Genomic DNA, 15,014 nt, shown 5'->3' with positions numbered 1-15,014 from the left:
TTCCATTCAACGGCCGTCAGTCAGCCTGTGTTCAGCAGAGTCATTAAAAGTCGATCTGGAGGCCTGGAAATAGGACAGCAACAACTCCCAGGGTTGTTGTCTGAATCTGTTTTTAAAAAACAAAGACATTTTCTAGGTTTAAACGGCTTTTCTCTGCCATCAAGACGGTGAATTCAACAGTGACGTGCAGCAAACTGTCTTAAAGCGGTTGAGGACCAGTTGTGTTTGTTGAGACTTTCTGTCTGGACCTAAAGTCAAAGGTTTCTGAAGGGCTTCCAGAGGTCTTTGGGTTCTGGATGCTTTTTCTTTCAGTGTCCGTCCAGTTCTGTAAGTTTTTTTTTTTTTTTTTTAATCTGGAGCATTTCTACACTTATAGTTTATCGGTTGATGAGTGGAAGCAGCCAAGGTCTAAACTCAGGCTTTGAGAGACCTTCAAAAACCCTGGAGAGCAACTGTAAAAGAGCACTTCAGATATTTCAGGGACTTGTGGCTGTTTGGCAGAAACGTCTAGAGAAAGGACCGGATCAGGATGTCTGTGCGGGTCTGTGTACGGAGTCCGTTTTAAATCTGTAAGTCGGTCGGGGCTCGTCTGCTGCTCCCGCTGCTCGCCGCCGACACTCTCCGGTTGGGAGACGAAGTGACGGGACTGTTGCTCTCCCGGCTGTGTCGAGACACCGAGCTCAGCTCCCCCACGGAGTCCGGACTCTGGGACCGACTCGGCCTCTTTGGGTCCGACTTGGAGACGGCCCTGGCTCTGGGGCCGGCGCCGCTGCTGCGCATCTTGGTGCTGGCGTTTCCGTGGTAGGAGTCTCCGCTGTCCGAGCAGTTGCCCTCCACCACCGTGGAGCAGTTCCACGGCGGACTGAGCCTCCGCGTCTTTCTCGCTATGCCGGACAGCGTGGTGGAGGACGAGGCGTCCGCCACAGGCAGGGTGGGGTACTCGGAGCTCCCGCAGTCCAGGTCGTCACGGTGGGTCATGCAAAGCTCCTCCGGCTCGTCCTGTTTGTCCACAGGAGGCGAGCGCGTCTCACTGCTGGTGTTGTTGGAGTTGCTGTTCTGCTCCGTGGGGCTCGGCACTCCCTCCTTGGCGTCCTTATGGCTGTCCGGCTTTGCACCGAGATCCCCTTGTATTGGGACGAAGGCAGAGGAGGCGCTGAGGAGCGGGTAGTTGGGTCCATTGCCCTGTTTCTCCAGCAGTAACGTGTACCCACTGGGAGCAGTGGGAATCGTACTCTTACGCCCCACCGACGTCCCAACGCAGACCTGATGCACAACCGAATTCTTCTTGGACTTGTTGAGATAATAGTCGTCCAGGTCGTCCTTGAGGTGCGGGTAGTAGTTCAAGATGCTCTTCTTGATCTTCTTGAAGCCCAGATGCATGATCTCCAGCAGGCTGAGGAAGAGGGAGATGCAGGCGATGGACTGCATGAACATCATGAAGATGGTTTTCTCCGTGGGCCTGGACACAAAGCAGTCCACCACGTTGGGACACGGCTCCCTCTCACACTTGTACAGCGTGTTCAGGCGGTGTCCGTAGAGGATGTACTGACCCATCATGAAGCTCACCTCCACCACGGAGCGAGTAACAATGTGGGCCACGTAGGTGCACAGCAGCGAGCCCCTCAACGGCGCTTTGTTCAGCTTCCCCTGCTCCAGCTGCCTCATTTCCTTCTCGATCCTCCTCTTCACCTCCACCATCTCCGCATCCACAGCCTCCAGCTCCCGGCGCAGGGCTACCTTCTTGCAGTGGCGTTCCTTCTCCAGAGCACGCAGCTGGTAGATGGCGTGACCCATGTACACCAGGGAGGGCGAGGACACGAAGATCACCTGGAGCACCCAGTACCGGATCAGGGAGATGGGGAAGGCCTGGTCGTAGCAGACGTTCCGGCAGCCGGGCTGCTCCGTGTTGCAGATGAAGTCGGACTGCTCGTCGTTCCACACGTCCTCGGCGGCCACGCCCAGCACCAGCATCCGGAAGATGAACAGGATGGTCAGCCAGATCTTGCCGACCATGGTGGAGTGGATGTGCACCTCCTCCAAGATGCCTCCGAGGAAATTCCAGTCTCCCATTTTTTTTACATTAGTAGAGCTGGAATCAATGGAGAAACACACAGATTCAGAACTTTTAATGCACGAGACTCGCAAAGCTCATGATAACACGGTGGAGGCCAGAGAGGTACACTGTGACCTCACAGCAGGTACTCATCAGCGCAAGTTTAACACTGTCTGACCATGTCTGCGCTGATGTTCAGAGTCCAGTTAGTGGGACACTGATAGAATTATTATTACTATGTCTACATATTTTATGTTATTTACTATTTTCATTGTATTTATCATATATATTTACTCTTTACTACTAAGAAGTTTTAAGGTATTAGATCTCTCTCTTATAGTGGCAGAAGGCCTGCAGAAAGCAGAGAAATATGTTGTGACTATGAGTGTTTTTATGAACTCTATTCAGCCATCTGGAGTGCTGCACTGTGTGAACTGCTTGGTTTTATCTCGAAGGTCACAGTTATTTTGCTTATCCCTACCCCTTAGCTTGACAATGGAACCAGGGATTCCTTTTCCTAATAAATAGAGAGGAGGTGACGGATTTGCTTCAAAACGGATTTGGACATCTGTATTAAGCATCTCCTTTCGATCTCCTTGCAAGATTATTTGAAAACCAAATCTCATTGCTGTCTCTCCTTCTTGTGTTGTTAATGAATGTTTTAGGTGTTTGAACCTGACATTTAATTGGTCCTTCGAGCCGGAGCCCAACATACAGGAGGATTTCCTCTGGGTGAGGTGAACCTGGTGAAAAGTCAGGGATCACTGCATTCAGATCCTTTTTCAAGGGCCTAGTCCATCTCGCCTCTGGGTTTCTGACTGTTGACGGGAAGTCCGAGGGAGGATTGACAGCATACGGTTTTACATCTGTCAGTATCTGTCATTTCATCTCAATCCATGTTAGCTCGGATTATAGGTAGTGAGATTCTGTGAAGTTATCATCACCACCGGTTGTCGTAGGAAGATGTCCAATCACTGCGAGCTCTTTGGAAGGTAAATAAATCCTCAGAGGGGATGAAGCTATAAAGCTAAGCGTAAACCACTCCAACAGCTAATCAATCATCAGTCAGTTGAGCTCATTTTCAAACAACGAGACTCAGAAACCCAGGAACACACAATTCGCTGCAGAGCTGAAGCAAAACCCAACATTTCAGGAGGCATAGCTCGGCTAGCTGATGTAGCCAACATGGTCAACCAACGTAGGCACATGGACGTCTGGTTGGATGATGATGACGCAGCAGCAAACATAACATTTGGTGAAACTGTAGGCTGTAATTATCCATTAATATGACGTTACATCTTATAGATATGAATGTTTAATAACTTTTACATTGCTAAAGCGAGCTTAACTGCTGCCATACGTCTGGCTAGCTGTTAGCTTCCACGGATTGGAGAAAGTACCTCCGTTTCAACAAGGTCGTTTGAATATATCTTTTTATTCCAGGTTAGGGAACTTTGACCCATAACGTCACAGAACACCACTTTAAAAAAATAAATAAATAAAATAAAAAGTGGACCAGCTCTTTAGCACCAGAAATGTAGCTTTTCATGAGGTTACAGGCAGGTCATCTCCTTCTCAGCAGCCCATCCTGGGAAATCTCCAGTTGGTCCCTGGACAGAAGGGTTTTATAGTCTCCCTCAGTGCTTCATGTGGAACGGCCGATCTGATGAACCGGCGTCAGCATAAATAATCGGCTGATGCAAATGTGATGCCAGTTTAAAGAACCAAATGAAACTGCGTTTGAAAATTGGCAGAAATCCACTTTGCTGTTGGACTCACTCCGACTACCGTATTGTTCGGACTAAAAATCGCACTTTTCTTCATAGTTTGGCCAATCCTGCGACTTATAGTCAGGTGTGACTTATATATCAATTTAAAATGGTAAATCAAACTGACCAAGATGAACCAGGGAGTAAACATTAGCATCTATAGCTGCAAGAGGGCGCTCTACACTTGTAAAAACTATCCTGCTCCTGTACCACTTAAAAATTATTTAAAACATTAAGTTATAAACAACAAAGACTGAACACATGTTTGTATGTTGTTTCACTGTGTCAGTCTGCATTCACGCAGCGAAGCGTGGTGCAGCTCAAAGGGCCCAGACCGCAACAGAACCCTGAGCTGTCAGTGAAGCTAATAGCAGCTAGCGCGCTAAAACATCCGTGTAGCACGCAGCGCTCACGGTCTGATTTCAGCATAATTATTAGACAGAAATGCTGAATAGAACTTTCCAGGTTGGTGTTGGTGTCTTTTTATGCTAATTTACTCCATTCATCCTCCCAGGTATGTTCCATGTTATTCAGCCTATTGTGAATACAACTGTGTGATTGAATAAATTGCCTTTACCAGATTAAATGTCAGTTTTTAGTCTTGGAGTGTGGGAAATACATTTTTAAAGAAATGTGACTTATAGTCTGGTGCAACATATTTTTTCCCCCCTCTTTATGGCGCATTTTTGACTGAAAAATACAGTAACTGGGAGGTGCAAGATAGATTTCTGCAAACAGGCTTAAATCGAAGGCAAACAGAGTTTCACTCAGTTTTTATAAATGTTTCTTTACTCATTTAAGCCTGTTTGCAGGTAAGATGTTGACTCCTCAGGAACGCTCTGCCTGACATTACCGCTTTAAAACAGGGAATTCTGGTTTTCTGATTTCCAACACAGACACAAACAGCGTCCACAGATTTCATTGAGACTTCTGCAGTTAAATAAAACACCAAGAGTCACACGAAATGAACTCTTTACATCCTAAACCCAATCACAGATTATCCTAAAAACAGGACTCACTGGGGAAGATCTGCAGTTTAAAATCATGACCAGGCTCCCAAACATCGACTGTGTTGACCTGAAGCCCGTCTGTAGCTGATCTGCTGGCCTGATCAGAGTTACTGTCCATCAGGACGAAGTCTTGACTTGTTGCTTCAATGTTGATGTAAATTTATTTATAAAGCACTTTACAGTAACAAGACAATTCAAAGTGCTGCACGTGAACAGAAAAACATTACAGAGATGAAAAATAAAGCAATAAGCTAAATTAGTCCTTGACTAGAACTCTTTCATACATTAACATACAGAAAGACGTCAATGTGTCAATTAATAAGTTTATTCAATAAGCTAAATATATATCAGAGAAACTGAAGAAAAACGAGAAGCCCACTGAGAAATAGTCTTTATGATGTAGACTTTATTTCTCAGTGGGCTTCTTATTTTTAATTTTTTTATAGATTGTAGAACAGCCATTTTTCCCAGTATCCTTTTCATCATTGAATCTGTTGACATTTAAAAAATAAAAGATGCAAAAATGGCTAAATTTATTCCATAAAATTCTACATAATCTGTTGGATGAGCTGCCTAAATGAGCCGCCACTCATCCCGTCGCTTTATTTGCTCATTTCTATTTTTAATCTTTGGTCAATGTCGTTAAGGGTCACAGTGGAGGGGCCAAACTTTAAAGCTGCGGCCCCCCCGGCACACGGAGAGCATCCTGATGGGCTTCAGCTGGGTAATCTGCCTGTAACCTGCTGTAGAAAGGTCTGAATAAAGTGAAAAACGGGCAAAATGACCCAAAACGCCCGCAGACGTCAACCTGGACTAAGCTGGGCTCTCATGAGGTTCATTCAGAACCGGGCTGCAGGCTCAGGAGCTTCCATGGTAAGGCTCATTTATTTTTTTACAGCACATTTCACTACAAGGACAACGCAAAGTGCTTTACATGATTAAATCAGTGGAAAATAAATCAGAATAAAAACTGTTGGAATAAGTTTTCAAGCTTCACATTTGAAAGAAGGTTAAATAATGACCCACAGATCACAGAACCAGCTCCGGTCCCGGGTACCAGCACTTCTTACCAGAGATTTAAAGTTAGTTTGGGGTTCTCTGGCTTTGCAGCAGCTGAATAAATTAATATTTCATAGAAATATTAATACCTCTCATCATTTGAATATGTTACCCTACAGTCAGACCCTCATAACAGGTTTGGTTTCATAATAATATTAATATTTTTTATAATGATGGTGAGCTCAGGAAAAAGACTCATTTAAATTGACTGTGGTTACTCTGAACTGTTACGATCAATGATGTGACGCCGCTCTGCTTTTATTAATGTGGTGATAAACCCTGGAGCAGAAAAGTCATTAAAAACTTAAAGCTTTAGTATGAAAACTGTCATTAAAAAAGTAAAACCTGTTAAAAAGCTGCCAGCAAACCTATACTTTATAAAAATGTTGATGGTGAAGCCATTTAACAGAAAAGATGGACATTAAAAAGCAGGATCAGGTAATTGGTCCTCTGACTGAAACCATGCAACAGATCCCAGCATCTCTAACGGATCCGGTCGGTACCAGCAGCGACTTTCTGATAAATTCCTTCAGCAGCAGATTTTAGATGCAGTTAAATTTAAACTCTAGGAACATTTTTCCTAAACTGAGGCCACCAGACACCAACTCACCCGTCATCCTCGATGAGAAAAGTGAGAACTGAGCTGCTGATGTCCTACGAGCTCATCGTCCACCGGCGGTCTGCTGGGTCAGAACTGAAGCAGATTGATCCCTGCCAGCGCTGGCTGTTCTGGACCAGAGCGGTCGATGGCGAATGGACCAGCAGCCTGCCGGTCATCAGAGGTGAACGTGCTCCCAGCTGCTGGCTGAGCCCGGAGGCCCGGCTGGGCCGGCTCACCTCAGACGGGTCAGAACCTCATGGGTGGAAAACCAGGACCTCAGAGGACCTGCAGCCTGGATGACGACGTGTTAACATCTGTACGTTCATCTTTCAGCCCATCTGAACATCTGGATCCAGTCAGAAATAAAACATAACCCGATAGTTCTGTTGAGAGCAGCCAAAGTGTCTCTGGTTCTGTTTCACTTTGTTTTGATTTTATATTTCTGTCAATGTTGACCCAGAATTTTTCACAATTCCCTTCAGGTTGTTCCCCCAACTCTCTAATTAGTACAAAATTAACGAGTATACAAGTTCTGTTAGACAATATAGTTTTAATATAGCAAATATTTGCCTTTAATCAGAGGAAATTATGCATTTTCCCCTTCTATTATGACTTTTTGACATCAGAGAATCCAAGTTTTTCAGGGAAATGTGGACAATAATTGATTTTCTGTACCCTACGACGGGCCTATTATGATTTATTTGTGGGGAGATTATAAGAATAAAGCCATTATTAGGTATACAAGCATGAATAACTGCAAAAATAAGTAACATTAGAATAAAGTCACATCATTAATCTTCTGAATTCAGATAATTTGATGCTGACAATTTAGTATTTTCCCATTTGTTAAATCGACACCAAAATAGAATTTTACAAAATTCCTTGTTTTACCTCAGAGGGACCACATTACTTGTTTTAGTTATAAAAACTCTTAATTTTACACCCAAAGGGGGCCGCTGGTTACTGGGGGCCAAAGGGTGGAAGGTTTGGGGTCCCTGGTCTACAACTGACTATGGAACAGGTTTTATATCCCATACAATCTCTGGTCATACATGTACTTTTTTTTTTTTTTTTTTTTTTTAAAATCACTTTTTCCCTTTCACTCAATCTCCAAAAGTTTTTTTTTTTTTTTCAAGAAGTACATCTTGAAATATTAATGTGAAATTAGTTTCTTTCTGAAATAAATTCATGTACATTAGGTAGATCAAAATGGGTTTAAATTGGTCTGTAATAAATTCCCTTTTGTCTAATTTCATATAAAATCAATGTTTCTGATGAATTATGGATTTTTTAGATCTTTTAAGTGAAAAAAAAGATAAATTATATAAATATATTCTGCTTCATCCAGGATTTAAGGAGGCGGGACAGGAAGAAGCTTCCATCTCTGATCGGCGCCGGCGCGGTTCTGACCGGCTCGGTTCTCTTCAGCCTGCGGATCAATGGGGCACGTCCCATTTCACACATGGCCTCTCCTCTGCTGGCGTTTTAATTTCAGCGCTTCCTGCCGCCGGCGGTTCCATTAACAGCAAATCAATGTCGCTGTCTCCATGCAGAACCGCCGCGGTCCGCAGGCACCGGACCGGTTCTGGTGTCACTGAGGGAGGAGCTCACAAACTGACGCCACACGGGTCTGTCATACTGAACGATTTATTACTGAAAATAAAAGTTTCCTGCTAATAAAGACAGAAAACAGAGAGAATAAAACATGCAGGGACACTGGAGTAAACGAGGACCGGCTGCGGTTCTTCAGAACCGACGTCTGGAGCAACAAACAAACAAAAAAAATAAAAAACACCATGAAGAGAAACGGTTCTGACAGCTTAACACTTTCTGAGCATTTCCCGGCCCACTACGTCTGAAGCTGATTCTAACCGGTACTGCCCGACCCAGACGGCCCAACAGCAAATACTGAACGCTTTGGTTAGGTAAAGAAAACCTGCTGCAGACGCGTTAAAAAAACAACCAGTGACTGGAGAGGAAAGAAGGTGGACCGGCGGCGGTACCGCCCGACACGGCCGCCGCAGGTTTAGGTTCTGACTGGAAGAAATTACAGAAACATGTTTAGAAAAGCGGGCCGAGCCGCGGCGCTGGTCTGAAAAACACGGAGCTTCCTACAAACGGGTCAGCGGGTCACATTCATATCAAACAAAGACCAGCGCGGGTCAGACTGGGGGGGGGGGGGGGGGGGGGGTTCTGCTAGCGTCCGCCGGACTTGCGGCCGGCCCAGGAGCGGGAGCGTGAACGGGACCGGGACATGGAGCGGGACTTTGAGTGGGACGGAGCCTGGCGCGGGTCTTCGGCGGCGTAGTGGGAGGCGGCGGCGGGGTTCATGTTGTCTCGGGGGGACAGGGAGCGGGACCTGGACCTCCTCCTGGACTCCCTGCGCGGCCTCTGTCGGTACCTGAGGACAGACAGGAGCTGAATGAGGAAGCGGCCGGGGGAAGTGCAGCCGCTGGCAGAAGGTTTCAGCATGTCATCCCACAGCATTAGAAACAGAAAGTGTCACACATACTCTTGCTTGTGGCTGTAAACCTGAATGTGGGACAAGTCCGAGCTGGGAAAAGTCCCTTTGGCGCGGGAACCCCACCTGTCATCCTCACGGCTCCGGCTTCGTCCGCGTCCGTAGACCCGCCCGCGAGACCTGAGGAGCAGAGACCGCGTTAGCGTCCGTCTGCAGACCCCCCCCCCCCCCCCTAACCCACTGAACTCACTCTCGAGGACTCTCCGATCGTCTGCGGCGGCGGTCGTGAGACGGGCTGCGTGAGCGGTACCGCTCGTAGCTGCGGCTGCGAGACCTGCGGCGCCAGCCGTCACGGTCGTAGTCGTCGTAGCGAGACGACCGACCCGGAGACCGTCGCTCCTTCGACTTCATCTGGTTGGGCGCTGTTGAGGCAGAGCAGACGTGAAGAGTCTGAGGAAGAGGCCGCAGAGTAGGGCTGAACAATTAATCGCATTTTCAATATAATCGCCATTTAAAAAACGCAATTTCCAAATCGCAGAGTCAGCAATTTTTGGCTATGTAACAATCAGGGAATTAGACGCGTCCATTAGGTGTTGGTAAAATGTTTAAAGTGGGTTTGCTCCACATGGAAGGGAAGACAGTTGCAGCAGTGAGATAATCTAATTTTATTACTTGTTCTAGAGTTTATATAATCATACATAGCATTAAGTACAGGTCAATCAGTTTAATACATAGACTTGTTTATTGGTTGGACTTTATGTTCAACAAGGATTGATGACCAAATCAATTAAAAGCTGTTCTGTTGAACAATATTCTGATTAATAGAAACATTAAAAGTTCTTGTTTTAAATAGTCCTTGTTTACAAACATCTTTATTTAGACGCCATTTTTGTTGCTTGTGGTTAATGCAGAGAAAAGTCAAAATTGCAATTTTGGTTGAAATATATTGTAGTTTAGATGCTGCGGGTCTTTTAGCAACTAATCTGCACAGCAAGAAAACAAAATGTTTTGTTGTTTGTATATGTTCAAAAAGACATGATAAATCAAACTGGGAAAATAAATAAATAAAAAATTTGCTTAAAATCGCAATATTAAGAAAACAAATAACAATTAGATTATTTTCCAAAATCGTTCAGCTCTACTGCAGAGCCGTGGGTCAAAGGTCAAACTTACTCTTCCGGTCTCCCTGGGCGAACTGGATCTCGATCTGGCGGCCACAGACCCACTTCCTGTCCAGGCTGTGCAGGGCGTCTTCTGCGTCTCGCACGTCCTCAAATATGCTGAGCAGTTAAGGTTTGAGTTTGTCGTTTGGTTTAAAAATCACGTTTCGGGGCTAAAGAACCTTTGCTGTTCCTGGGGAAGCGAGCGTGCTTCAGGATACGAAGGCAGCACAGAACACGAGTTTAAACCATGGCACAGACTTACTGCAGCACAGAGTGACAACACAGACGCTCAGGTGAGTTTTGGTAGAGATAAAAGATGAAGCAAGCGTTTCAGGATCAGGACAGTAAAAATATACCAAACATTAAGACGTCAGCAGACTGTTGGGACCAAAATTAAAATGCCATCAATCTCACAGGGAAAGCTGATTTTTGGTATCATGTCAGATTAGCGGGTTCGTTTTGGGAGGATACAAAATAATTCAGACTTGTTACCTTTGGCCATGCTTGACTTTGAACTTCATCTTGATCTTTACACTCTTTAACCGACTCCCAGAGAGACTTGGGTTTCCTGCTCGCTCTTTCCTCTTAAACCTCTTTTCTTTTCCTCATTCTTTGCCGCCATTTCCAAGCTTTGTCTTGGTTCCCTTCTCCTCTTCATGCTTTACTTTCTCTTTTCAACCTTTCCCCTCCCTCTGATCCTGCAGGGCTCTGTGTCTTTACAGCTACTCTACACGGGTCTTTGTAACTGACTGTGGCCGCTTCCACAACGGGACGCTTTTACATTTTCTGAAGCAATAACAGAAAAATAGCAATGTTAGACATTCAGTCAAATGATTTAGAATAATAATAAAGACAAAGCAGAGAGAAAATGACTGGTTACAACTCAATGGGAAAGGATATTGAATGTATGCAAATCCTCTTGGCTGTCGTGTATGGAAGTCAAGTGGGATGTAGACATCTACTATCGGCCCATAGCGGCCAAACTCACGCCGCAAATCCTCAGGCCTGAACACCGCAAATACAAGTGTGACTCAGCTGACCGTCAGGCTTATTCTGCCCACACCACCTACCAGAGCAGCCGCTGAACCCAACCCTTACCTGCACAACATGGCTAATGAAGCTACTTCCTGTCTAAGGACAGAAACAGCCTAAATCTAGTAAAAACTAACTGTTAGAAGAGCGTGTGAAGTTTAAACATTTAAATTAAGCCGCTGACGGCATGAACAGAAATAGACGCCCCAGTTTTAAACTGAGATTCGGGCCCGGATGAGTTTTAACTGCAGAGCAGCGATGAGGACGTAAATAATTAGCTGGAGCGTCTGGAACGGACATTTTAATCCGCCTGGACTGTTCTAACCCACATTAAAAAGCTCCTTTATTATTCTAGTTCAGGAAGAAAAAACATGTACGCAACTTTAAGCTTTAGAAACACTTCAGAATTAAATTATGTTAAAATAAAGCCAACTATATGTACTGATTAACGCTAAACTGAAATATTCTACCCCATTCTGGACTCTAACACTGAATTTTATTTAAGTACTGTTAAAGAAATGATGTTGCAATGACAGATTGTTATTTAATAAAAACCACAGCGGTATCAGCAGTGAAATGACCGCCGGACTGTTGGACAATACGGTAACTGCCAGATTACATCGGATCCAATCCTGATGCCGTTTGGGCCCCTGGTCTCTGTTAAAACCCCCTTTCTGTGCACAGGGGCCAAATTACATCAAATCTGCTGAGGCAGATAAGTCCTCTGTGCCAAAACGAGCAATATAGCACATTAACCTTTTTACATTTTAAACAAGGCAAAAGAAACTACTGCTAATCAACATGTAGCCTATATTCTACTACCCTAAAACATAATATTGCTCCTAAAAACATGTCAAATGTTAACTTTTACACTAACAAACATTTAATAGAAACACATACGTTGGTTATTTTTAAGCTTCAATAAATAGAAAGTGACTGAGGTAAAAACAACAACACACAAACATGACCCTTTATATTATAGTGGCTCCGACTCTAAACAATCTCAATATACAGTCAAGAACAGCTTATATATGTGCTTTAACAAGTAACTAACAACTTAATTAAAGCATTGTCAACATTTACCGTTAATGGGCCGTTAAAGTAACGTCCCAGCAGAATTTTGAAAACATTCACACAACCCATTGTTCATCAGCTTCAGCTAGCTTGTTAGCTCCTCTCCAAACTAAAGCCTGTGAGAAAACCCAGGAGTGAATTAAAAAAAACTACATCCCAGATTAAAAGCATTTAAAGTCTAAAAAGCGAGCGGCGTTGTGGGAAACAGTCGCTCGGCTTTATTTTTAGACGGAGAACACGCGGCTGGCTTTAGCTGCTAAGCTAACATTCAGCTAACTGCCGTTAGCGCGGAGCGGAATCCGCGCAGAAAAAACTCACCGGGACTCATCAGAGATGTTCCGGACAAACAGAGACGTGTTCGGAGGCCTCATTTATCCGCAAAAACACTGAAACACGCTCAGTGGGAAAAACAGAGAAATAACTTGATCTGCTCCGAACCGAAACCTACAGCACGGAACAGCTAAAAGCGGAGACTGCGCAGTTAAAGGGCGCCTTTTGGTTCTTCTTCGTGCGACTAGAACCCTTCAGCTCCACAGCGCCCCCAAAGGCGTTTGATGGTATAACCCCCTACAAAAGCAATACTTTTATAGCTCATGTGAAAGATTTATATTGTACATGCAATTAAATTTGAATTTTAGGTATCTATCTATCTATCTATCTATCTATCTATCTATCTATCTATCTATCTATCTATCTCCAAAAGGTATAAGCGTGTTAGAAATTGGATGGATGGATGGATATGATCAACTTAACATGACAATACTAAGCTCAGAAGATAAATAAAAATAAATAAATTCTATCATTGCTGAATATGAACTACAACCAGTATTTTCACTCTGGAAAGACTGGATTCAAAATTAAATTTACACTGAATATGGTTTTGGATGGATTATATTTTCCTCCACTGAATAATTTAATCAAACTAAATAACAAAACCAACAGAAGCTTCGAACTCAAACTCCATTTTGCAGTCAATGTTTCAGACATCGGTTCCTCCCTTGGTCTAAGGAACCTTTTATTTTGTTTTATACAACCCCCCCACCCCACCACCTTTTTGTCAAACAGGCCTTCGTCTTCTAAACCATTTCACATGTTGAGCGATCTTTGATTATTCCTCTTTGCTGCTTATCAAAGACTTGATGCAACCTGCTGGGCTTCCTTAGAGAGGAAACTTTCTCACCAACCTGTCTGATAATTTGATATAATTTGACTTTCTAAAAAGCTTTGTGATGACATGTGTTGTGAATTGACGTCATATAAATGAACAGATTTCATTTGACCACATTTCTGATCATGATCCTACAACCAGACTCAGCGATGATTAATTTTCAGTTTTCTGGTGGCAGCCACCAGATCTTTATTCCTATATTCCTGGTATTTTAAAGAGTTTATGGAACCATGCACTCTAACCAAGTTTGCAAAGCTGTTTGGAAGAGAAACAGCATCACAGATTCTCCTCCATACATAACAGTGGGTGTGAGGTGCAGTTCTAAACATAGAGTAAAAAATCAACCTTATTCTAATCTGAGCAAATCTCTCAGCTCCAGTTAAAAGTGCCAGTTTAGTAAATTTAGGACAGAAAAGTCTTTTTCCTGACATGGCTCCCAAACAAGTCGGCTTAATTAAGGCGTCTAATGGTTGCAGCGTTACATTTCTCAGTTCCCGACTCAAATCAAACCTGTGTAGATTGAGCGGAGCGTCTCATTTAAAACTTAGCGTAACATTTCCTGGTCTGGATTCACAGAGAAACGGGTCAGATGAGCTGGTTTGGGCATCTTTTCTGGGCGCGTCCCACTGGGGGAAGACCCAGAACTCTCTGGAGGGACCACAGATCCATTCTGGCCTGGGAACGCCTGGTGTCCCCCCGGCATGGATGAGTGGAAGACAATGGATGGTTGGACAAATAATCAAAGAAAAATCTGTGGAGCCGTGTCTAAAACTTTGAATACATCATATATAAACACATTTCTTTGTCCCAGCATAATTATTTATCATCTTTATTTATTCTTACAACATGTCCGACAGAATTAAGGAGCACGGCTTTAACGTGAAGAGTCCAGAGATGAATCCGGTCGTCCGTGTGCGGCTCAGGCTCGTTTGCTTCTGCTGATGAAAGTTACAGATCCAGCTGTGGCCGTCTGGAGAAACAGAGAAAAACAAGGAAAAAATGTTTGAACCGAACGTCATAAAGAGCAATAAAACTCTGATAAACTTCACATTTTCACGGTGGCTGCTCACCTCGATCATCTCGTCGCCTTGGATCTCTCGGACGGACGTGAACTTGTTGGTCTCACAGATCAGCTTGCCCTTCTCTTCCCTGACGGTGCACTGTTCCAGAACAGGAATACTGTGTGGATACCAGGAACCCAAAACCTTCTGTACAGCTCCACATACATTTCTATCAGATGTTTCTCCATCAGCATGTCTGTTTGCTTTGGCTGCTGTGCTCCAGGAGGAGTTCTGGGTTACCTTCAACTTCCTGCCATCCACAGAGCAGATTTCCGACTCTTTGCCGATGGTGAAGACGTTGACCCTGCTGCAGAACGGAGTCTTCATGGTGCAGGTCAAGTCCCGGCCGTTCTGCTCGATCACCATCACCGGTTTCACGTCCTTACGCATCTTCACGACGATCTCAGGAGCCCCTGGAAGATGCGTTGAAAGGGCTGAGGTCTGCACGCAGGAACAGAACGTGAGTTTTAGACGGAACGGTCAGCTTACCGATGACTTTCAGGAACTCCTCCAGGTTCTCCTCAGAATAGACCTGCCAGGTGGCCGCTGTAGTCCATGTCTGC

At 44.4% G+C, this 15,014-nt stretch overlaps 2 protein-coding genes and 1 pseudogene across 4 annotated transcripts; all 3 read right to left on the bottom strand.

Annotated features, from left to right (window-relative positions):
- Positions 1-353: 353 nt before the first annotated feature.
- On the bottom strand, positions 354-6,900 carry LOC105923624 (gap junction alpha-9 protein). Its single transcript, XM_021315039.2, has 2 exons — positions 6,502-6,900; positions 354-2,089 (listed from the first exon to the last, which is right to left on the bottom strand). The coding sequence occupies exon 2, from the start codon at positions 2,068-2,070 to the stop codon at positions 562-564; it is 1,509 nt and encodes a 502-aa protein (XP_021170714.1). The 5' UTR covers positions 2,071-2,089; positions 6,502-6,900; the 3' UTR covers positions 354-561.
- A 1,223-nt stretch (positions 6,901-8,123) lies between these two features.
- Positions 8,124-12,736, bottom strand: srsf10b (serine and arginine rich splicing factor 10b). 3 transcript variants are annotated; one of them, XM_036145740.1, is made up of 6 exons: positions 12,541-12,736; positions 11,017-11,121; positions 10,127-10,230; positions 9,204-9,375; positions 9,005-9,133; positions 8,124-8,893 (listed from the first exon to the last, which is right to left on the bottom strand). In XM_036145740.1, the coding sequence occupies exons 1-6, from the start codon at positions 12,591-12,593 to the stop codon at positions 8,689-8,691; spliced, it is 768 nt and encodes a 255-aa protein (XP_036001633.1). In that variant the 5' UTR covers positions 12,594-12,736; the 3' UTR covers positions 8,124-8,688. The 3 variants fall into 3 exon arrangements, with proteins under 3 accessions (XP_036001633.1, XP_036001635.1, XP_036001634.1); XM_036145742.1 differs by lacking the exon at positions 11,017-11,121 and adding an exon at positions 10,609-10,902 and having other exon boundaries at positions 10,127-10,233; XM_036145741.1 differs by having other exon boundaries at positions 9,080-9,133; positions 12,541-12,735.
- A 1,512-nt stretch (positions 12,737-14,248) lies between these two features.
- Positions 14,249-15,008, bottom strand: LOC118565379 (annotated as a pseudogene).
- Between the last annotated feature and the right edge of the window lie 6 nt (positions 15,009-15,014).

The sequence above is a fragment of the Fundulus heteroclitus genome, chromosome 13 (assembly GCF_011125445.2).
Source record: "Fundulus heteroclitus isolate FHET01 chromosome 13, MU-UCD_Fhet_4.1, whole genome shotgun sequence".
Taxonomy (NCBI): Eukaryota; Metazoa; Chordata; class Actinopteri; order Cyprinodontiformes; family Fundulidae; genus Fundulus; species Fundulus heteroclitus.
This window is presented reverse-complemented; position numbering and strand designations above follow the sequence as displayed.